Source organism: Pollachius pollachius, assembly GCF_949987615.1.
Source record: "Pollachius pollachius genome assembly, chromosome: 4".
Classification (NCBI taxonomy): Eukaryota; Metazoa; Chordata; class Actinopteri; order Gadiformes; family Gadidae; genus Pollachius; species Pollachius pollachius.
The window spans coordinates 19,297,144-19,322,137 of record NC_136937.1 but is presented as its reverse complement, the minus strand read 5'-3'; the positions used below and the strand labels follow the sequence as shown (position 1 = coordinate 19,322,137).

The 24,994-nt window shown below is 42.5% G+C and overlaps 2 protein-coding genes across 3 annotated transcripts; both read right to left on the bottom strand.

Annotated features, from left to right (window-relative positions):
- Positions 1-5,773: 5,773 nt before the first annotated feature.
- Positions 5,774-8,747, bottom strand: otpa (orthopedia homeobox a; the record flags this gene model as incomplete). 2 transcript variants are annotated; one of them, XM_079734067.1, is made up of 3 exons in its annotated part: positions 5,774-6,295; positions 7,822-8,231; positions 8,672-8,747. In XM_079734067.1, 3 exons carry the CDS (start codon positions 8,745-8,747, stop codon positions 5,774-5,776), a joined length of 1,008 nt encoding a protein of 335 aa, XP_079590193.1. The 2 variants fall into 2 exon arrangements, with proteins under 2 accessions (XP_079590193.1, XP_079590194.1); XM_079734068.1 differs by having other exon boundaries at positions 8,711-8,747.
- A 4,022-nt stretch (positions 8,748-12,769) lies between these two features.
- Positions 12,770-24,749, bottom strand: tbca (tubulin cofactor a). The gene is made up of 4 exons (XM_079734657.1): positions 24,609-24,749; positions 20,377-20,488; positions 14,588-14,674; positions 12,770-13,094 (listed from the first exon to the last, which is right to left on the bottom strand). Exons 1-4 carry the CDS (start codon positions 24,659-24,661, stop codon positions 13,014-13,016), a joined length of 333 nt encoding a protein of 110 aa, XP_079590783.1. The 5' UTR covers positions 24,662-24,749; the 3' UTR covers positions 12,770-13,013.
- Positions 24,750-24,994: the final 245 nt, after the last annotated feature.

The following is a 24,994-nucleotide window of genomic DNA, read 5'->3' as shown; positions in this document are numbered from 1 at the left end:
AGGGCAGAGAGAGAGAGAGAGAGAGAGAGAGAGAGAGAGAGAGAGAGAGAGAGAGAGAGAGAGAGAGAGAGAGAGAGAGAGAGAGAGAGAGAGAGAGAGAGAGAGAGAGAGAATGTGGGTACCCGAGACGACTATGTGTGCGGGACTTGAGTAAAAGATTTTCAAGCTACGCTGTTTTGATTATTTGTTACGTCAAAAACGTCAGCACTTATATGACACTGAACAACACTATACTGAACTGTAGAACTAGACACTTGCAGGAGAGGCGCTGAGCAGTCCAATACAGAGGAACAGCCCTTCAACCACAAAATAAAACGGAATATAAATCAGGATATTAGAACTACGTTGCATGTATTTGATTGGGTAAATTGTTTGATTGGTTCACTAAGGGTGTTTATATGCTGTCACAGCTTCACAGCAGGAGACCCAAACTATTGGGTCGGGGCGGATGTGACCACAGGCTCTCAGGAGAGGAGGCCATGTAGAAGGCTGACATACCCCAGAGCAGGCAGGAGCAGGAGTCATGCATTACTACATCCCGGCAGCTGTCACTCTGATTGGTCACGTGATCCTGACTGTAATTTGCCGGTCGGTTCAGTCATCTCAGGTTAATTATCGATGCTGGCCTATTTAAAAACAGACACACATTGGTTCACACACACACACACACTATATCTCTCTTTTACTCACATTCTCTCTCGCGTTCTATCTCCCCCTCTCTCTGTGATGGTTTCAAACAAGCAGTCTCAATCGCTCTCTCTCTCTCTCTCTCTCTCTCTCTCTCTCTCTCTCTCTCTCTCTCTCTCTCTCTCTCTCTCTCTCTCTCTCTCAATCTCTCTCTCTCTCTCTCTTTCTCTATCTCTTGGTTTCTCTCTCACCCGGGACTCTCTCCCCCCCTCTCTCTCTCTCTCTCTCTCTCTCTCTCTCTTTCCTTCTCTCTGACTCAGTGAACCTCTAATGTTCTCCTCATCTTCTCATGTGAATAGATAATAGACCAAAAATTCAATCTCTTCATCAGCATGTAATAAAATGGAGGAGCCTTTCTTTAAACAATGACTGATGAGGGATTTGTGAGGGCTGTCCGTCTGTCCGACTGAAATCGGACGGCCCAGGACCTACCAGGACATCAGCTTGAGGGAGGGAGGGGTTCTGAAGTTATCTTCAAATGGGATTTCTATTGCCATCTGGACCAAAAATCAGCCAGAGATCCTCCCAGACTCTGCCTGTCAAATCCTATTAGATTGGTTCTCTGCTACCGTTGCCTACAAGTCCTGATTAGGTGCCAACCTCATCATACCACCGTACTAGAGCCATACAATGCATATAGTCAATTTGTATTGCATTTACTATCCAATACTTTAATTATATATATGATAGATAATTTGTAGTTGTATGTTCTATATTATCTTTTATGTATCTAATCTAATCGGGGGTGATCTAGACAGATTGATCTAAACATGCATGTACACAAATGAATATATTACTATTCTTGGTATACATAACAATAGGATGTTGGTATAACATAGACCCCGGGCAGAATCTTCAAACTGCACAGGGAGAGTATTGATGTATTTTGGTTCCAACAATATAATATTGTTCCACTAGTTTTCGTGCCAGACACCAGCATCACCATCAATTGATTACTAAATCCACCTCAGCTGTGTAATGTTGTTACTGTGATATTCACACCTTTGTCCATGCAAAAATGTAGAATACCTTCACATATTTCATATATTTATTTTTTCCGAGACAAGTTTTAATTCACAAAAATACTTTAACACATCTTTACACGTGTAAGCAAAATTTCCGCATTATACGTTTTGCCCTCATTTTCTTTATAAACATGGACCCACACATACAGCTGCACAAATACATAAACACGCACGCACACACACACACAACACACACACACACACACACACACACACGCACACACACGCACACATGCACTCTTTCACACACCTACACACAGGAGAATTAATGAGCTCTCATTCATAATCCCGGAAAGAGAGAGCCATATTCACCCTTGGATGGTTTATTGACTGATTTCATTTATTTATGTGAAATAAATAGGAGGTAAACATTGGCTGGCTCCCACATTTTTTGCGACACACTCGCTGCACAGCATTGTGGGAGAAATGATGCCGCCAACAGCAGGGTCAGTGATTGGCTCGCTCGTCAATGTGTGACAAATTACCCAATAAAAAATAGGTTACCCGTTTCCACAAACTAATTAACCTGCGTGATAGTGAAACAAATTATTACATTTATGTAATATTATTTCACATCGGCTGCCAGACTGCAAAATATTTTCCCAGTGCCCTGCCCTGTTTTCCTCTGTCTTTTTGCAATCACAGTCATAACTGATTACAAGGTTACACACACACATACACACACACACACTGAATATATATTATAAAACATGCATAATACAATAACTTATTTACATATACTAGCTTTACTTTACTAGCTTTTTTTTTACTATATACATACTAGCATATAACACATAACACAAAATATTGATGACAAGAAAAACTGAAAAAGAATCTAAATTAAATGACATGGTCTGAATATTAATTAATATCACAATACTATGTCAAACAGTTATATAATTCCTCGTCGAACCTCTCTACACTAGTTCAAACTAAAAATAGCTTAAACCCATTCCATTCAGTTTAATATTTGATTTCCTCTTGGTGCTGAGCGCGATGTAGCCTACTGTTGTTTTATGTGACGGTGTGACCAACGGCTGTGCTCGCGGCCTTTTGGGTCCGTGGTCTCCATGGGCCACATGGACATTCTCACATCGTCAGCGTTGTGAGCGACGCCATTTTCTATTTCTGTCCGTTTGCCTTGCTCTATTTAACGTAATAAATTATGAACACACTTTAGGGGCAGGCACCCAATCAGTCAAACTTACTCACACCTCGGAGTGCGTTTGTGTGTGTGTGTTTGTGTGTGTGTGTGTGTGTGTGTGTGTGTGTGTGTGTGTGTGTGTGTGTGTGTGTGTGTGTGTGTGTGTTTGTGTGTGTGTGTGTGTGTGTGCGCGCGCGCGTGTGCGTGCGTGTGTGTGTGTTTGTGCGCGTACATGTGAGTGCGTGGTTTTGCATTTGCCTGCATGTGTGTGCGTACATGTGTGTGAGTGTGTGAACGAGCGTGTGGGTGCACGGTGCATGTGTGAATGAAACCCGTAGGAAAGTGATTTCCTGTTATGATGGACCATCGTTATAGTATTGGAACAGGCTCTAAAAGTGTCAGCCTTCTGTCAACCAGGTGATTACGTGCGGCTGAACGGGGGAATTGAGATGTTTGTCCTTGCTAGTGTTGAGAGGGAGCCTAGCCTGGGAGTCCGGGGCCATCAGGGGCCCGCTACAGCAGCCAATCAAATCACATCCATACGCGTCGCCCTGCAAATTGATAGAAAGCGGAGGCGGTCTGCAATCTGGAAGGAAGGTCTGTAGAACCGCCCTACGGATGTGGTGAGTGTCACGGACATTTCCATATGTATTTTGGTTGTTGTTGTTGTTGGAGTGGTTTTGAAGACAGGTGTATGAGTTTTATCCCACTGTTGTATTTTCCTCTTTTAAGGGATGCTAAGGCGACCTGTCGATTTCTCCAGATCGCTCTGTCACAACAGGCCAAAGCCTTGAACATGTCCTTTAAGAACCATCCTCTCTGAGGGCAGTGGATTTGTTTCAACCAAAGGGGGTTCAATAATGGAATTAAACTGAGCTTATTTGGTGTGTTCCTGTCCAGTCCTGCAGGCCTATCTGATGGTTACTTTCTAAATGAAACACATTTAACATCTTTAAATCAACACAGGATAACTCAATGGGTTACCGGCATACTGTCACTATTGTCAAATCCTTCTGTAAACGTTTGGGTCACTATGAGGTGGACTGACCTCCATCTGTTCACCTGCCTGGTGCTGAGGCTTCAGTCCACGGCAGGGCCACACAGTCAACTTTCAAACAGAGTATTCCTAACCCCAAGCCTTAACCCTTTAAAAACAAATTCCCACCAAATCACCTCAGTCAAACACAGTATGTATCATGGACCAAATTAACAGACCGACCCTCTGTTTGGCTCACAAAGTGGTAAAGACAGGACTTAATGAACTTCGATCACGAGCAATTTAGGATTGGATCAAAGTGTGCTGATCCAATAATCATGATCAAGTTAATGCAAACCTCATCTGTGAGCATGTACTCTTTTAAAGGAGGCCTATGTAATATTAAGGCTAAAATACATGATGCAATCTATAAGACACTTGAAGTTTTAAATCAATCATTTATTGTATTGCCTATTTTTATTTGTATTTGTCCTTCTAAGAAGTTATCTCACTTAAAAAGAATAATAATAATCTTACAGTCAAAAATAATTCAAGGTTAACACGTCTAATCAATTCTGTTACGCCTGTCTATCCTGATGATGAAGAATACTTGTTTAGGCAGCAAATACAACAGCAATGTTCACGTCACCTACAATGTGTGTTTTCTTAACTTTTCTGTTTGAAACACAATGAAAGCCTATTGATCCCTGATACTTAAGACCACTCCTGCGCTGACCGAACGGATTTTTGCTTTAAATGAAGTTCCCATCCGGTTCCACTGGTTTTAACGGTGCAGTTCGTGTAAAGATGGTTAAAGATGCAAATGATCACAGATCCTAACCTCCGCACAGATGAGTGGTCTCTGGCTCTCGACCTTGTTGTTTTTCTACATCAGAAAGAAATACAACTGTTGTGTCCGTGTTGTGACGTATGAAAATGATTTTTATTTCATTTACAGTAATTCATATAAACATGTCCATTGAACAAAATGATTTGTTTAAACATTTAAGAAACGTATATTCAATAAGCACAGACGATAATTTAGAACATAGGTTATTACAAACTGACCAAATGGGAACAAGAGTCCGCTACTCAAACATCCTTTAGAAACAGATATAAGGTCAATTTAATATCAGAATTTATAATGCCATCATTTATAACCTGTTATGTTCCCCTGGCCAGCACATGCAGTGAGTTCCGTTTGGATAATTGATGATTAATGTCTAATCATTCTCCCGCTTTATTCGCTCACGCTAATTGGCATTTTCATTATTTCTTTTTTTTTTTCTTCACACAAAAAAAAACATTCGACTCCCTTAAACTCCGCACTTGCACGCGCATGCCGTGGCCTTGTGGCTGCATGCTATGCTGAAGGTGAGCTGGCCTCGTTTTCTTATCAAAAAGATTTTTCAAAATATCCCAGCATCAGAAATGATCGCTCACCATAAAACAGGCATTCTGAAGCCCTGCGAGCAAAATGTGACCCTATTGCAAAATAAACAGGCCTAGATTAATAAATAAATAGATTAAAATAGATAAATACATATAAATATGGCCTCGTTAAATAAATAACAGTTGTAATACTACATGCGAAACAATAAATACCCCCCCCCCCCCCCCTTCATGTTGGACAATGTTGAGAGTCCTTAATATCGACAGCTTCTCATCTCGTCTGTGATGGCCGTACAAAATAATTTCCAGGTCTGTATCTCTGCGTTAAGTGACGAGAACCAAGTATCCAACATAGACTTCCAGTGTGCCGTCTGAAGGTTGAATCATTGATTTTAAAACAAGAGCCGAAAAATTGCTGTAGAGTGGACGCGGGGAAAAAGCAGACCGTTACCCCCGTAGTCTTGGTCGAGGTCGTCGAGATAGGAGGCGAGAGGAGGTATGAGGAGGTGTGAGGTGGTTTGAGGAGGTGTGAGGAGGTCTGAGGAGGTGTTAGGTGAAGCTCATGGACACTGTATGCTCCAGGGCCTTGCGTCGCAGCGACGCGATGCTGGTCCCTCTCCACATGTCACTGTCCGGGGAATTACAGAGCTGAGGCGAGCCGTTCACGTTGTTTGGTCCGGAAAGAGACCCGGGTACCATGCCGGGAAAGGAGGGTTGGTATAGGTGGGACTGAAGCCCGGAGCCGTTAGACGACATATTGGAGAGGCCCATGGAGTTGTGCGGCGGCCCGGCGCCCAGACTACACTGCGACAGCGATTGCGCCATGGCCTGCTGACGGCCCAGCGAAGGCGGCAGTTGCAGCTGGGACACGCCGGGCATCCCCGCCGTGGCCCAGCGGGTGTCGTTCGCGTGGAAAGAGCAAAGACTGTCGCCCATCGCTGCCGCGGCTGCTGCGGCGGAGGGGAACTGCTGCAGGCCGTGGTGGGTCGGCAGCAGGGTCCCCGGGCTGCGGAACACGTTGGTGGTCTTCTTGCGCTTCTTCCACTTGGCGCGGCGGTTCTGGAACCAGACCTTGGGGGCGACAGGGGGTCAGTGGAGACAAGCCTCGGTCCTTGGAGCAAGGAATCATTTTAGGACACTGCATCAACCTAAATCTATAATGATGTTTTATTTATAATTGCATAATCCTATAATCTAATTGGACGTTATAATAATTAGACATATTTGATAAATCCCACAATTCTGCAATATGTCTGCATAATTTGGTTTAGAAATGGCCAATTCAACCTCATCTATGTCATGGCATTGTAGCGATTCAAGGACGAGCCACAATAGATCAGTCAAGAAATAAAGGACATTGGGAATCACAGGCCTATTTTATGTATAAAATCCATAGGAATATAATAGCCTATTTCGTGGTAAGCGAGGGTTGATGATTTATGTGAAGGTTAGGTTGAGAAAGCGGCGCGTCGGAATAAGAACAGGCCAATCTCCCGTTCCGCCGGGAACCCAGCCGTGAAATCCTCCTGAAATACACGACGCTTCAGGAGTAAAGAAAACGCGATTCCTCATCCTGTTAGAGACAGAGCGGGTCCCCGCCCGGGCCTCCATTAAGACGTCCCCTGACAGGGCTATCACTAAAGCTATAGGTCCCATCTACTGGCTCACACACACACACACACACACACACACGCACACACACACACACACACACACACCTTTTTAATCATCGTTTAGGTACCCATCATAAATGTTAATGGTTATTTCCACCAATTTTTATTTTATGTAAATAGCAAATCGATATTAAATGGACCCCCATGCAATAATATGATTATGGAGGAAATAGTTTCAGATGTGAATGAGCCAAGCGAACTCTCATTAAGGATACTATTTTAGCAATGGTTCGTTTCCTGCTGGGGTTTATGTTGGTGAAACTTCTCGCACACATATCCTTATAATAACCTATTAATGTAAGCAACACACTGCTGGCCTATTTAGCGATTAAAATGTTACAGTAACAGTTTTACTGTATATTCTATAGTTGCAATGTATTGCATCATCACTCAGCGGAGGAAAGGTCGTTCATTTATTTGGTGATTTTGCTTTAAACATGCAGCCACATTTAAACATGTCACTGATATTTTAGGAGTAATATTTTGTACGAATCTTCGTGTTTATTAGTTAATTAATGCAGTGGTTTCAAACGCTATAACCGAGGTGTTAATGATTAACACTAAATAAAACAAAATACTATTTATGGTTCTTCATCCTCATGGATTACATTGTTAGTTAGATATAATAAATATATTATTTTATAGTAGGACTTCCTCATTCTATTTCATACAAAATAATATTATGAACATTTTATAATTGATCGTAATATTTTGATAGTAGATAAGATACATTTCCTCATATCGCGTTGAATTGTAGTTTTAGGATTTTGAAGAAAGATAAATATTAAGATAAAAAATACTTTATAATAAAATAATAAAATAATTTGACCAAACTAATTAAAAAAGCTACAAGAAGCCTACAATAGGCTTCATGTCCTATCTCGTGGTAAATGATCTCCACAACATAAAGGCTGAAGACCATACCTGCACGCGGGACTCCGTGAGGCCGATCCGCAGCGCCAGTTCCTCTCTCATAAAGATGTCCGGGTAGTGCGTCTTGGCGAAGCTCCTTTCTAGTTCGTTGAGCTGGGCCGGCGTGAAGCGGGTCCGGTGGCGCTTCTGTTTCTGGCTCTGCTGCCCTCCTCCTCCGCTGCTCGGGTTGTTCTGCTGTTGTTTCTCCTGCTCCCCTTTAGCGTTCACCTGCACCGCGGACCCACCGGTCGAGCCGCCGTTGTTGATGTCCTCTCCCGGCAGCATGGTCGCTCCTTCCACATGGCCGTCGGAGCCCGGGCCGAGCTCGGCTGTGTGCCCCGGGTCCCCGGGCCCTCCTCCCCCGAGGCGGCACTTCAACGCGTCCCTGTGTCCGAGCAGCTCCGCCGCGGCATCCTTCATCCCTACGAGCGACCAATCAAAAGCTTCGGTTAGACGTGTTAGAAGTGCACAGAACATTCTCTACCTGTTTGTTGAGGGAAAAATATATATTAGTGAGGAAAACATTGACGATTTAAAAATTTCATGTACACACATTTAACTACAAAGAGAGCATGAGCAAAGGCTTTACACAAAGATACATTTAAAATATAACATATTAGGAGCAGAGTTAAATACATTTCCCCACATACCACCAACAAGACTAAAGATAGACATACGAATTTCCAACGTAAGACTTAATTCATTTCGATCACGAAAAAAAGTGGTAAATGAAATTACGCAGTAATAAAATTGCCTAATTACGTTTCCAATAAATTAGTTCAATCACATTAGGACAATATAAGAAACAAATTGACAATTTTCAGAGCTTTGATTGAGATGAGAAGAGCCTCCAGTAGCTTACAGTAGAGTTGAAGACCGGAGTTGGGTGCCGATAACTCACCGAGCCGAGCGTCCAGGAGGTCGGCATGCGACAGCATTGCGCACCGCTCCAGGGCGGAATGCTAGTCCACAAACCTCGAGGACTTTAACCTGTTTAAGGGATATATATGGCCCTAAATGAAAGCAAATTCGGTTGTGGTTAAAAGGGAGGTTTGTTGCATTATAATGTACTTTAGAGGAATGGGGAGGCGCTTAACAACGGAATGAACCCGTGAGCCTCTTCAAACGACGACCAATCAGAATTGAAGCTCAAGAATGTGTTAGACCCCCATACACACACACACACACACACCTATCCAGCCACATAAGTTCATTCCTCCTCATTCCAGTAATTGGGTTTGATTTATTCTCTAAATTACATTCAATAAAGAAACACTGATTTAATATCTACGGAAGCTTCGACCCGTTTAAGAAATGTTTGATCACCACAATATTTGTCTAATTGTGCGTGCTGTTTGACTGCCTTATAGTAGGCCTAACACACTTTCTGAGCAAACAGCTAATGTATGGGACAGAGACAGACGGGCCCCGAACCAGGGAACTAGATCCTATATCCTTCTGTGGAGCATAATATTACTTTTTCAGATTTTGTTAAAAATCCTGCTTTGTTTGGTATTTTTACGCAACATCTCTTCCTTCAGTCAGGTCTATCTGCTGTTTGTATAACCCTGTCCCACAGGCCACAGGGTCGCATCTTCCGTTCACTTCTGCATCTGTGAACCCTATCTCTATCTAACCAGCCGTATAAGAAAGTTTATATATTTTAACTAGGCTCATTTTCAACACCATTAGGCTTTTATGCAATTAGTGCCAAATCAATAAGCCTTTATTAAATGCTAATTATTAGGCTACAATCAGTGTGAAATACAAGGGGGGTCGTTTAGTATCGTGTTCAGGGCCAGACTGTAGGAAGGGGGGGGAGGGATGATATGTGGGCACATTTATGTAATTCGTCGGTGGTTAGACGTGTTAACTTCAATCGTTACTGTTTTGTTTTTTTCATATACAGGGACACATGCAAGAGGGTCCCGAACTGGACTGACAGCCTGACGCAAGTACAGACCCCCTTCAACCCCCTCCCCTCAACCCCACACCCACACATTTTTTTAGCATACATAAGGGTCTAAGCAGATTTATTGTATCGATTTTTCCTAAATATATCGAAATGATCGTATTCAGCATCAACGTTTTGCGTCTATTGGAGGCTTCGCCTCATTAAACCAATACCTCTATTAGCAGCCTTTCTCCGCGCGCCAGCCCCCCAGATATATTCAAGCTCTATAAAAAACTGCATCGGGCAGATGTGAGGAGGTTCGGCGAAGGCAGCTTTATTACGTAGTGAAGAAGAATAGAACCTTTGTGGCACAAAGGAGTCGTCCGAGCGAAAACCGCTCCGTGTTTTTTGGGACCTTTCTCTCATGCCATCCCCTCCACCTGCGGCCTGCTCGTCCTCTGATGGTCGCCGACCTGCACGTGCAGCGGTCTGGTCGGACCCTCCTCGTCTGCACGCGCCCGGATCCGTTGCAGACCCATGGGCCGATCCATTCATGGTCGGGAAATATAACGGAGCTGGAGATCTGGGGGGTTCGTATTAAAAAGGCAAATGTTGGAAGAAAGATCAGTGATGTGAGAAGCAAGATATTCGCTGGTCTGCGACTCAATCAGCAATTATACATCCCAGTTGGTAAATGCTTTTTTGATTGTTTCTTAGTTTGCAGTGTTTTATCGATAAAAATGAAGTCCGATCTTCAAGCGAGGTGGAACCAGAGCGATCCTCCCGGTGTCTGTCTCCGGGGTGGGTCTCCCGCTCCCCGCTCAGAGCGGCGGGACGCGGCGTGATGGATGGGGGCTTACGACCCAAGCGCCGCGCGCTCTATAGCTGAACAAACAACCGTCTGATACCGGTTCACACGGTGTTACACACACAACAGGGAAAAAAGAGAAAGGTGCCGCGAGTTGCGAAGCCTTAAATGAAGGGACATAATTCAATATTATATGACCATTATACTCATGTTTTACAGCCTTAATATGTATTTGAAAGGACACAATATTTGGACCTTATAGTTTTTTTCAGGGCTACTTGGCAAGTACGATTATACAGAAAGTTACACAATTGCAATAATATGCAATAAGTTAATTCCGTTTCCTTATGGCCTTTAGTCTACTCAAGTCAATTGTAGTTAATAAAGGCTAAACATCGCAGGAACTGTTGGGCTGCACTTTATTTGAAAAGGATATAGGCTAATCAACCTTTTCTCTATTACAGAAGTAGACCTATTTAATATACAACAATTATCAGGCCTCATAAAACAGCATCTACCTAATAACTCTATAATTATAATTATTTTATAATGTTCCCTTTATTGAGGATATGGAATATTATATACACACACACACACATATATATATATATATATATATATATATATATATATATATATATATATATATATATATAATATTCCATTTGCTTCCCCAAAAAACGGATAACATACATACTTAATTCATATGGACAGTGATTGTAACTCGATGAGGCCCTGTGTGCTGACAGGCCTCTCGTTAGGGTAAGGGTAACCGGGACCAGACTTGAGGCTTCTGTCTCCCAACAGGTTTCTCTGCGCCCTCATCCATCTCCTACGTAATGGAAACACAAACAGACAAACAAACCAACACAATACGAGGTAATGCGGCGCATCTGAGGGGAAAGCAGACATTGTCACGCGCCCTGGAGAGGAGGAGTGACTTTTGATAAAACATAAAACAAAACAAAAACATGAATTACATAGGCCAATGTTATTTGTGAGTTGAAAATCCCAGTTCTGAGGGGTCATCATGCATGGCCTTTATTCACACTCGGGTACTTGGAGCCTTTACTTCTTCACTTCGTTTCTTTCACCATGTTTTGATAAATAACATTCCCTGATTTGTTTTGTGCTTTCCCTCCTCTTTGCTTCTCGGGTCCGCTCGGCAGTCTGTCCGCCCTACTGGACGTCGGCATTCACTCAATTAGTGATTTCTATGAAGGGAGGGATGGGGAGAGGGAGGGAGAGAGGCAGAAAGGGAAGGAGGGAGATGGAGAAAAAAATCGATCTTCCATCTGCACAATCGCACGTTTAACAAATTCAATTCTTGTTTGGTGCGGGTGATTTGGTGACAGTCGGGGGATTAGAAGTAATAAGTTGTTGTGTTTGAGCACGAGGCTGAGAGGAGGAGAGGGGAAGTGGCGCACTGGAGGAAGGCGCGCGATGGGCCAGACGTCCATCAGCTGTCCGTCCGCCGGCTCCGACCACACAGCAGGCTGCAGCAGGAACCCCCGTTCGCATCTCATGCCTTAATTATCACCACTGCCCTGCAAGGACTCGATTAGACCGTGATTTATCCGAAAGAAATATAATTATGGCTGCAAATAAAATAATCAGCATTGAAGAGCGATTCTCTTAACAAGAGGGAGCGGCTGGGCGTCACGGAGCCGCGGCGCCTCATTAGAGCTGATGAGACTCGGGTGATCCCGGCCTTACCCAAATGTGTCCAATAAGGAGCAAGACAAATGGAACCCTAATTTGTCTGGACGGTTAGTCTAATACTTTAGCTCGGTTCTTTTTTTTCTCCCATTCCCAATATAATGCCCATTGTTGAATACTTGTTTGCAAGATAATATTTGCAATTTGATGCACCGCTATTCGTTGTAGAATAGGCCTACATGTAGTTGATTTCTGACGAAAGACGTCGCGTGAAGCCCCGTAGGTAAAGTTTGTATTTTGTTCATACAGGTTTTGACATGCTGATCTTAAAGCATGCAGGAACATGGCAGACAATCCATTTTCATTATTAATATTGCAGAACAGTTCTGCGCAGAGGATAAAATGATGCAAACTGATTTATCAAATGAAATATTCCCCTTTCAGTATAATTGAAATGTGTAACATATACCCCAAACTTTGCAAGATATCAATGACTATAAATAAATGTGAAATAATTCCACCTGCTTGTTAGAACTGGTTGAGCAGACAATAAGGCAATGCTCAAACAAAATAACACGTTGATATAAAAACATACGATATCATAAGCAGGCAAATCACAATTTTTATTTTGAAAGCAACACAACTGAACACAACACAACGCGTTCATTTTGATGCTTGGGTTTGTCTACAGAGAGGTGAAACATGTGAAAATGGAGTGGCACGTCGTTGTAAGAAACAATGGTAATTGCAAGGAGGCCGACTGATTCTGATTGCTCCCGTGTTTCCAAACAAGGCCTGACGAAAGGAATGGATATTTTAGTGGTGCATCGCACGGCAAGAACATCATCCTTCAAGCTTCACTGAGTCCAATATGCTCCTGGCCTCTATGTACTCCTCTGATTCCGCCAAGTCCTCCAGCGTTTCCTGCAGAAACAGAGAGCACAACCCACACACATAAACGTGGGTTTTTTTCTGGTTTGAAGATACTGGGAAATAGTAAAAAGGACCAAAAAAAATGCAATACTTTACAATTTCGAAAACATCACATGCACAATGCGAGAAAACCATCAACTTTACTTTCATTCAATAAACTCCTCTCCACGATGAGATTTGAATGGATACAGAGGAGGTTGAGTGGATTAAGCAGGGAGCGTGTACTGTAACTGATTCTAGGTCAATAGCTGATATGAAGCTGCTCTGGCACATTAGTCAGCTCCTTCAAATCCAGAAGTCGATGAGTCTAATGGATCTATCACATATTCCTCTCAATCCAACCTTGCTCGTCATCAGAATCAGGCCTCGCTGCGCAGCTAAAGTCACCTTATTCAAGCAAAACACATTCAATACATTGAAAATAATAAGAAATGACTGCATGAAGAGAAGACTTTTCAATGCAAATATGCATGAATACAGCCCATAATGCAAGAAAGAAGAACATGTGCAATATCATAACCTATGCAGGGCCAACGATTGTTATTCATTATATTAATGAACACATTAATCCATTTTGATTTTCTTTTAACCCTGCAGTTCTTTATTCCGTTTTCACACTAGAAGGCTTCTCATGAATAATACGCACCCATTCAACAGTCAAACCATCCAGGGGATATTTCTCTAGAAATAATCTTCCTGTAGTCCTCTTTAAAACGAACATCTTAGAGGAAACTATAGCCTGAAGATTATATAACTAACTACAGGATAGGATCCCTCTTTTTTTCAGCATGCTTACATCAAAGTAGGCTCCTATTCAGACTTAACAGTCATATCCTAGGTCTGATTGCAAATTAGGTCAAGTCTGGGTGAACGGGCCGTTTCATATTCAGTCTCTTTATATTTGTTTCACCTAATCTTGTTGATGGAGGCGGGGCTCCGTAAGAGCTTAATTGGAACACACAAACTTGGCCATCACTAGAAAAGCCCCCCAAAAAATTCTGTAAAGGTTTTAAATCAAGACATCTAGTCTAGCCAATGCAGTTATACACATATTCAAATCCCTTCTGAAAGCTTCATCCACTTGTGCAAATTACTTTTCTTCCAGGAAATTCAGCCATAACACAGTCCGACTACTGGACCAGATATTCTGCTGTTACACAGTAGGACTAATGGACCAGAGGTTCTGCCATAACACAGTAGGACTGCTGGACCAGAAGTTCGGCTGTAAAACAGTAGGACTGCTGGACCAGAAGTTCGGCTGTAAAACAGTAGGACTGCTGGACCAGGAGTTCTACTATAACCTAGTAGGACTACTGGATAAGAGGTTCTGCTATAACACAGTAGGACTGCCGGACCAGAAGTTCTGCTGTTACGTAGTAGGACTGCTGGATCACAGATGAAGATGAGAGCGATGTGCTATCATGAGGACCTATACTAAACCAGAAGTCCTGCCAGGTGGGTGGTGTTCTGGGTGTTGATCCTACCATCAGCTGGACCAGGTCTGCGTGGGCCTTGGCCAGACGGCGGTGACAGTCTGGGACCATCATCTTGGCCTCCTGGAGGACCTCCATCTGAGGACGCACAGACGTTAACCATGTTAGTAGGGGTCTCACAGGTCCATTCTATTCTTGGGTCACATTTAGATCACAAATGGATAATGGATTCATTAAATCAGAGTGCTAATGTTCAGATCCAGTCCACTCTGCATTAAGAAAGGCGGTGTGGCAAATGATGGGATGACAGCAGAGTAAAGCGAGTATAAAATTGTCGTTTTCATATTTGAGAGGATATAGCAACTGATTGCAATAATATAAACCTGACACAAAAAGGAAAAAAAAAAAATTGGAATTTGTGAATCTACTTGGTATCAAAGAAGACTTACACGGATCAATTATCTCCCCAACCCCTAGCTGACAGTCCTGGCAGTTACCATGAACAGCTGCGATCTGCATTAAATAAATCCCTACTTTAAGCCAGTTCCATATTTCAACCATTACCATATATTTGTATAACATGTCACGCAAGCATGGCTCTGAAGTGAAACTATAGAAGTATTGTGAAGTATTTCAACCACAGGATTCCAGTGTCAGTAGTTCCGACGCACTCTTCCAGATGACATGTGAAGGGGCATCACAATGTTATTTCACTGCACTTTATCCCGTCCCCCTCTCGCTGCAAATTCCCCCAGCGGGGGCAGCAGGCTGCAGTATAAAAGATGCAATGGAGGTATTGCTCAGAGCCCAGCATCGCTCCGATCACAAAACCTGAACCACCAACACTGTTCTGATGCTGAACCAACAACACTGTTCTGATGCTGAACCACCAACACGGTTCTGATGCTGAACCAACAACACTGTTCTGATGCTGAACCACCAACACGGTTCTGATGCTGAACCAACAACACTGTTCTGATGCTGAACCAACAACACGGTTCTGATGCTGAACCAACAACACTGTTCTGATGCTGAACCACCAACATGGTTCTGATGCTGAACCAACAACACTGTTCTGATGCTGAACCAACAACACGGTTCTGATGCTGAACCACCAACACTGTTCTGATGCTGAACCAACAACACTGTTCTGATGCTGAACCAACAACACTGTTCTGATGCTGAACCAACAACACGGTTCTGATGCTGAACCACCAACACGGTTCTGATGCTGAACCAACAACACGGTTCTGATGCTGAACCACCAACACTGTTCTGATGCTGAACCAACAACACTGTTCTGATGCTGAACCAACAACACGGTTCTGATGCTGAATAGGGCTGGGTATCTTGGCCAATTTCCTAAATCGATTCCTTTTCGATCATTCATAAGGTTCTGAATCGATTAATCACGTTTCGGTTCGATTCAATCTGCTCTTAAATAATGAAAAAGGCTCAACTGTGTTCCAAAATACAAACACTTTATTTTTTACAGGTTTTAAGTGCAAACTTGTAAATTGGACAGTTTAAACTTGAGCTGTAAATAAAACTGTCACGCAATTTTGAAATTAGAAAGGATTTGCGTGAAAGTGTACTTGAACTACAACATTCCATCACTGCAAATTGCATTTAGGCATTGTTTATTAAAGTGCTACAATAATAATAATAATAATAATAATGGTAAAAAAAAATAAAAAAACAATTTCATTAGTGCTGGGTAATAATATCGATTCAACAATGCACTGCAATTTATTTGTTCTCGATTCAGAATTTTTTTGAAATCGATTATTCCATAAGTTTTTTTTTTTTAAAGAGCATACTCAAGTCATTGTAATCTAGAAGCGAGTATGCCTAAATGCACATGTCCTTTTACATTTGTCCATGTTATGATTATTACTTTTATGCTGCAGGTTTAGCTCAGGAACAATACTATACAATGGCGTATTCCCTTTTTACTAGTTAAAGCACAATGAAATGGCATATTCATTTTGAAATGCTTAATTCTAAATAATATATAAGTATTTTTGTCATCTGCACGTATTATTGAATCGATATTGAAGCAATTGGATCAATATCAAATCGAAATCTAATCTAATCAATAACTAAAGAACCTAATTTAATTGAATTGTGAGGTACCTGGCAATACCCAGCCCTAGATCTCATGCCCTATGAATCGAATATGCAAAATTTAAATGAAATCGATCCAAAATCGATTTTTTTTTACCCAGCCCTAATGCTGAACCAACAACACGGTTCTAATGCTGAACCAACAACATGGTTCTTAATTCACCTATCCCCGCCTCAGTCCAACCGGCCCCGCCTCAGTCCACCTGGCACGCCTGCTCAGCACCTCACCATCCTGAATGGCACCCGCTGAACCACAAGATGAAAATTATCCATAATTCAACCAAATTGTGCTATGTTATTATATGTACTGTGTAGTTGTACTTGTTAATGCAAACAGTATGACAAGCTTTATCATACACCTGTTGACGGACTGACCCGCCTGCTGCAGGCGAGGGGAAGAGAGACACGCCAGAGTGTTCATGAATGAGGAGAACGCAATGGGCCAACGGACTATCAGGAGGCCTTCAATTACCAGCTTGTGTGCGCAATTCCCAAAAGTTGCATCATTTAATGACGTCAAGATGATTACCGATGACACCCAAGCCAAAGTCTCACATTATTATTGTGGACCCACCGTGGTTCACAAAGAGGTACAGAATCTTCCAGGAAGATTTCTGCTCAGTCATGAAATTTACAAATATCTAAGCCCAGTTAACACAAGTGATGATCTCAGTTCTACAACAGTTTTACAATCTAGTAATAATAATAATAATCTAATAATTTTACGCCAATTAAAGCATATTTTTAAGCCAATTAAGTCAAAATACATGACACTTTTACCAGCATAAACATACGATACTTATGTTAGGCATGTCCTATTAACACATAGATCCCATATTGACTCGCGTGTTTAGGAGTTTTGCAGAATAGTCTCCTGGTCTGCAAAAATTCCTGAGGTCCCACCCTCCATGAGGGGGAAGGCGGTTAGCACAGTAGACACCGAGGAGCTCTTCTTGGCCTCTCAACGGGAGGAGACAACAGGAGGTGCAACCAGCAACAAACAAGCAGTGCTTGGCATTTATTGCAAAAAACAAATTCACTTTTCCTCGATCCACATCGAGTTTGAAATATCACATCAGCGCCAAACACACCCTGGAGGGTGAAACAGTTGGCACTCCTGCAAACAGTTCATGCAGCATTACAACACTTTGACAAACAACGCTAAAGGAATTCAGCCTGTCGCAAGAACAACATAGACATGTCAATAACAAACTCATTTGGTTGCAAAATGGATAGCTGTGCACTGCAGACCACAGCTGCAGTGGAAGACAAGGGCTTGATGGGATGCGATCCAAACTGCGTCCACCGACCCCATCTACATCCAACCCTCAAGAAGAAATATCGCCAACTAAATCCACAGCTTGTACGACTCTGAAGAAAAGTTAAAGGAGTTGATATTGGCACAAGCTGAGCTTGTTGCACTGACTGGGTCCACGATCCTCAGGGAGTAACCATAGCAATTTAAGGGTTACAGCACACCTCATTGATAAGGGATGGAAACCGACCTAGTTCTCGCCAACGTGAGGAAGACGGAGGATAGCCACGGCACAGATGCCAGTGATTTGATTGCGGTGGCAAGGAACCGGGGAGTCAAGGATAAGATGGCAGAAAACATTAAAGCTGAAGTGAAGAATCTTCCTTTCCATCATTCCATGTACTGAATCATCGTCAACACTCTCACCAAATTTAGCAAGAGGTATGGCAGATCAAGCCTAGCAACGCTAATGCCCCGGAGCTGAGGAGACGGCTAGTCACGGCCAACAGGTGGCTAAGCCCCTCAAGGACCCAGGTGGAGGTAATTGTTCATGAACAACGCATTGCATGCTAGTTTTAATACACCTTGTTATCTCTGTTCATTCCTGTATTGGAATATACGTGATGTTCTGCATAAATAAAACACACACACACACACACACACACATACACACATACACACACACACACATACATACATACAGTGGGGCAAAAAAGTATTTAGTCAGCCACCAATTGTGCAAGTTCTCCCACTTAAAAAGACGAGAGAGGCCTGTAATTTTCATCATAGGTATACCTCAGCTATGAGAGACAAAATGAAAAAAAAAATCCAGAAAATCACATTGTCTGATTTTTTAAGAATTTATTTGCAAATGGTGGAAAATAAGTATTTGGTCACCTACAAACCAGCAAGATTTCTGGCTGTCACAGACCTGTAACTTCTTCTTTAAGAGGATCCTCTGTCCTCCACATGTTACCTGTATTAATGGCACCTGTTTGAACTCCTTATCAGTATAAAAGACACCTGTCCACAACCTCAAACAGTCACACTCCAAACTCCACTATGGCCAAGACCAAAGAGCTGTCAAAGGACACCAGAAACACAATTTTAGACCTGCACCAGGCTGGGAAGTCTGAATCTGCAATAGGTATGCAGCTTGGTGTGAAGAAATCAACTGTGGGAGCAATTATTAGGAAATGGAATACATACAAGACCACTGATAATCTCCCTCGATCTGGGGCTCCACGCAAGATCTCACCCTGTGGGGTCAAAATGATCACAAGAACGGTGAACAAAAAACCCAGAACCACACGGGGGGACCTAGTGAATGACCTCCAGAGAGCTGGGACCAAAGTAACAAAGGCTACCATCACTAACACACTACGCCGCCAGGGACTCAAATCCTGCAGTGCCAGACGTGTCCCCCTGCTAAAGCCAGTGCATGTCCGGGCCCGTTTGAAGTTTGCTAGAGAGCATTTGGATGATCCAGAACAGGATTGGGAGAATGTCATATGGTCAGATGAAACCAAAATAGAACTTTTTGGTAAAAACTCAACTCGTCGTGTTTGGAGGAGAAAGAATGCTGAGTTGCATCCAAAGAACACCATACCTAGATTGAAGCATGGGGGTGGAAACATCATGCTTTGGGGCTGTTTTTCTGCCAAGGGACCAGGACATCTGATCCGTGTGACGGAAAGAATGAATGGGGCCATGTATCGTGAGATTTTGAGTGAAAACCTCCTTCCATCAGCAAGGGCACTGAAGATGAAACGTGGCTGGGTCTTTCAGCATGACAATGACCCCAAACACACCGCCCGGACAATGAAGGAGTGGCTTCGTAAGAAGCATTTCAAGGTCTTGGAGTGGCCTAGCCAGTCTCCAGATCTCAACCCCATAGAAAATCTATGGAGGGAGTTGAAAGTCCGTGTTGCCCAGCGAAGGCCCAAAAACATCACTGCTCTAGAGGAGATCTGCATGGAGGAATGGGCCAAAATACCAGCAGCAGTGTGTGAAAACCTTGTAAAGACTTACAGAAAACGTTTGACCTGTCATTGCCAACAAAGGGCATGTAACAAAGTATTGAGATGACCTTTTGTTATTGACCAAATACTTATTTTCCACCATAATTTGCAAATAAATTCTTTAAAAATCAGACAATGTGATTTTCTAGATTATTTTTTTTTCATTTTGTCTCTCATAGCTGAGGTACACCTATGATGAAAATGACAGGCCTCTCATCTTTTTAAGTGGGAGAACTTGCACAATTGGTGGCTGACTAAATACTTTTTTGCCCCACTGTATATATATATATATATATATATATATATTCACACAATAAGTGTAATTTGATAAATTATTTTTTGTTTCTTAAAATCGTTTGACGGCCATAGATATAAATCTTAAACATAATGACATGCATTACCAAATCCCGTTCATACCAGCCCCAACACCCATGTACCTGTTTACTGAGGACATGAGGACACAAGTCCTTATCTTCCACCTTGAGGCGTTCAATCTTCTCTTCCTGCTGCTTGACCTCTTTTATGTACATGACCTCCTCCTTGGCCAACCTGCACAAACAGGACGCAAATTAGACAACGTCCCGCTGGCGGCGCCCCGGTGTTACATTGTCACATGACACATAAAACATACACGTCCCGTCTCTCAGACAAGCAATAAAAGCTGAACCAAAAAGGGGGGGGGGGGCTGTGATGGTCACCTTTCATAGGGTGGGCCATCCATCCTGATTCCCCACCCCCCCCAACATGTGTCAGAGTGAGGACGGAGTCAGATCATCACCTGTAGGCGGGCCAGATATACAGCTCCACCACCCCATCATTCCTCTTCATGGTGGTACACTGCACTGCGTAGGGCAGTGATGCGGACGCACAGTCATTTAGACAGCACTAGACGTCTGCCTGTGGAACTCACCGTTACAAACAGCTCTTTTGTTCTTTCGTTGAATGAACAAGGATGTGGACAGAAGATAATAAGCTATCAAGTCCGAAAAGCAACTTTATGTGTACATTCTGTCCAATGTGATTCCATATTCAGTTCATAAATATATGAATAGCTCAACCCTCGTTAGTAGAAAGAAGGCTTTGGTTAGTGGAAACACAAAATCATGTACCCTGGATAACTTGTAGCCGGTTCTTCAGTACCTTTAGTTCAGCTGTGGGCACGAGCAGGAGGGTCATACTCTATCCATCAACACGCACACACACCTCTCCCCCATACCCAACCACACACACACACAGGTCTTTTTGTAGAGATTAATTGATCATCAATTTAGGCCCTAATTTGGACCAAGTCAGGTGGTAAATGGCCCACTTTTCCTTGATTGTTAGTGAAAATTAAGGCTAGAGTACATTGATACATTTTGATTATCAATTAGGGGCCAAATGGAACTAAACACATTAAATAGATTCCGACCTTCATTGGCATAATGGAGTTTGAAAAAATCCCTATTGATAATGATTCACAACTAATAGTATTATTCCGGCTGCGCTTGCTCATCAGAATGACAAAGCAAAAATAATTTCTCATAAGAATCAGTCCTGTGCATGTGAGTGCTCCTCCATTAATCAGTCACATTACTGGGACCCATCGCCCTGCCACGGGCATATTTTACTATCAATTACCACTCCTTTTAATACTTTTCCCCTCAAGATCGCCCTGAAACTGGGCGCATATGCAGGAGCAGTGTGTCTTCCCATCTCCCCATGCTGGAATGAGGGATGCCACTCTTCTGGAAAGTCACAGCATGGAGTGCAGGGTGGGGCGGGGGAAGGGGGGACGATGAGATGGAGAAGGAGGAAGGTGGGAATCATTTGAATAAAACTGAAGGACAGTCTAATAACAAAATGTCCACCCCCCACCACCACGAGCCAACCCTGATGTTAATTTCTTATTTCTCCCAGACTACAGCTCGGTGGAGAACGTCGGGTGGGTGGTCCGGGCTGGTTTTAAATGGACCTGCCACCCCGGGCTTAATGGAAAAGGCAGCTCTCTGGAAAATGAAAAAAAGGGAATTAGAGCCCAGACATTCGTCGGCCGCCTTCCTCCGAGGAACTGTATCTTTGAGCCGCAGCGCATCTCCGAGCCCAGGACCGCAATGACAAAGGCAAATTACTGTTGTCATTTTATTAAGAGCGTCCGCCTGCCTGGGCAGGGTCCCACTGAGTGCAATGTGCAGAGAGGCACCGCGAGGAGGAGGAAGGGCCCGGCATAAGAGAGCCCCGCTGAACGGAGGAGGGCTGGGGGGGGGCACCTGAGACATGCAGGGAGCCAGCAGGCGGCAGGACAGGGAGAGACTGCAGTTTTGAAGGGGTGTGAAATGATGATAAGCATGTCAACATTGGCGATGACACGTATTTTACACCGACGGCAGGGCCTCCAGTCAGGACAGGAAGAAACACCGGAGAACCTATTTGTTGGATAAGAACTCTAAAAGGGATGAGTGCATCTGGGTAGAAGAGGTTTACACACAATCCAGGATGCCCAAGATACATTGAAATTAGGGCCGGGCGATTTGGCCCCATTTTTTTTTATTGTTGGTTTCAAACTAATGGAGAATTTGTTTCAAACCTTAACAAACTAAAAATACCTAAATATATGATCTATCTTTTGCAGCATCTTAATGAACCCCTTTTTCCTACTGTATAAATGGGGACCATATGCCCATATACGCCCACATCTGTGATCGGATGCCACAGTCGCGTGCCCTTTCTTCTGATAAGAAGAAAGGGCACATGTCATATGTCTTATAAGATGTCAAGATAGAAACCCATGCCATTTGATCACTGTTACTGAAATAAGACCTTTATTTAGCAAAAACAGGAGTAAAACTCTACCCAAAACACTACGCGCCCCTAGTGTTTTGGGGCGCCCCTAAATACGAGAATCTATTCACTGCTGCCAAATAGCGATATATTATCGATTCTATAACATTATACATTTTTTTCTCTTTTTCACAAATTCTTTTGTATTTTTATGCTTTCTTCCTGAAGAGTTCGACAGAAAATATTGCCCCAGATATCGATATTTTAATTGATCAAATGAATTCTCCTCTCTTATTCACATCTTCATTGTTCATCAAAAAATGAAATTTAAGCCCTGAGATAGTTGCATATACTGTAGCCAAGAAGTCTGATACTGAGGCCAATCTACTCAGATCTATGTTTTGTAGATCCCATTAACTGTCTCGTAGCCATGCAGACATGTATACTTTACCCTTGTGTATTGCAAATTAACTTGGTCTCTCCCGCCGATTCTAAACTCTTCCCGATGGTCACACTCCTTCACCTTTGTTGTTACTGCCCAGCCCATGTTGTGATAGTTTCCCTATAAGAGTCATCTACACTAAAATAAGGTATATTTGTCCTCATTCAACAATGATAGCTGATGAATATGTATATTATTAGAATGCAACCTTTGTTTTTCCATTGGATTAGCGATTGAGAAAACGGGAGTGTTGATTGTACAGTGATGGAAAGGGACAGTCTGTGGGAAAGTATTTGGGTAATCATACGCATCAATTCATTTTTTGGATGAAAAATTGCCATTTATAGGAATTGATATGAAAAAAAGTGGTAGCCCTAATCCACTACCAATTCCATGAACAGATCAACTATTTGCCATTACCGACCCACTACAGGCAACGGTTTGCAATCCAATCCCAATCAATATAGCACAGTAGAAAAGGTCCATTGGCAGTAGGACAATATTAATGTGATGTTTTTCAAGGGAGCACATTATGTTAATAGAAATGTAAAGCTTTTGAATATTTTGCATGATAAGAAAGGTGGCCCTTGCTCTTGCAACTGGCTGTGACCTCCTTCATCAGGTTTCAGAGTAATTTGCACCATAGCGGAATGCATTGCATGCACTTGTGTAGATGTAGTTTCAACCAAACTGAAAATAATCTGCTTGTCTTCAAAGGCTATTATAATTACTGCATCTTACTGCAACTTAATAGTTATATCATCTGTCACAGTTGACGGTGCATCATTATTACTAGGCCTGAACAACACTCACATTGCTATATGAATATGTGCAGCTGATTGCCAATGTGTTACCAATTCAAATTTCTGTTTCAAAGTTACAATCACACATGTAATGGTGATGTAAAAGATGTTTGCATAAAGGTGCAAATTTATCCATTCAATTGGAATGTTTTTCTGATCATTTTGGACTATGGCCAAGACACGTGACAGGAACATGACTTCACAACACCAACAACGAAAGGATGGATTTATAACATTTGTGAAACAAGACAGGTCTTTAATACAAACTATATCTATGGTTTATATATTTGAACCTTTGTTACATGTATTTGTCAATGGGTCCGTAGTTGATTTCTCAATAAAAGAAGGAAGCGTAGCTAGCTAGCATCAAATACCTCACCCATGTACGAGGTACTACTAGCAAGCTAACTTTGGCTATATTTTGAAATACCATAACGACATTAAATGCGAAAGGAAATCCTGCTATACATTAAACTAATTGATATAGGGAATGGCAGGTTGCTTGAGTTACCAGTGCTTGATACATGCTAAGATGACGAGAACTGCTTGTAATGCTAGCCGAGCTATGTTGTCATATGTAGCTCTCAGAGCTAAGCTACCACGCTACTGTCTCTGTACGAAGCTCTGCATCTTTCCCATTTCAAGCATCGAACAACGTGCTTACCGTTTCACAACACCGGTCTTTATCTTCACCTGTCGTATTCTTGGGTCTGCCATTTCTTAGTGTTTTGGGTAGCCTTGCTGCGCTGTAAAGGAGTGAGTGATGCTGGAGAGTTATGTGTATGGGTACTGCGCCTTGCTAGCAGTGCGCATGCGTGTGGACTGAGTCACGCTCCCTAATTTCTTTACTGCGTCTTCAGTCCAAACCAGTGGTCAGAAACCCGCAGCTCTTCCAACCCTCTGCAGTGGCTCCATGTAGCTTTGCATTAAAAAAAGAATAATAATTATAATTATAATTATAATAATAATAATAATAATAATAATAATAATAACAATATTAATAATAATACGTCTTATGTTGGAGATCAAAATGATACTGTTAATATTTTG

Coding starts and splice junctions, on each gene's coding strand:
- tbca (XM_079734657.1), bottom strand. CDS start 24,661: ATGGCAGACCCAAGAATACGACAGGTGAAGATAAAGACCGGTGTTGTG. Junction 14,675..20,376: donor CTCATGTCCTCAGTAAACAG/GTACATGGGTGT, acceptor GTGCGTCCTCAG/ATGGAGGTCCTCCAGGAGGC. Junction 13,095..14,587: donor CAGACCTGGTCCAGCTGATG/GTAGGATCAACA, acceptor CTGTTTCTGCAG/GAAACGCTGGAGGACTTGGC.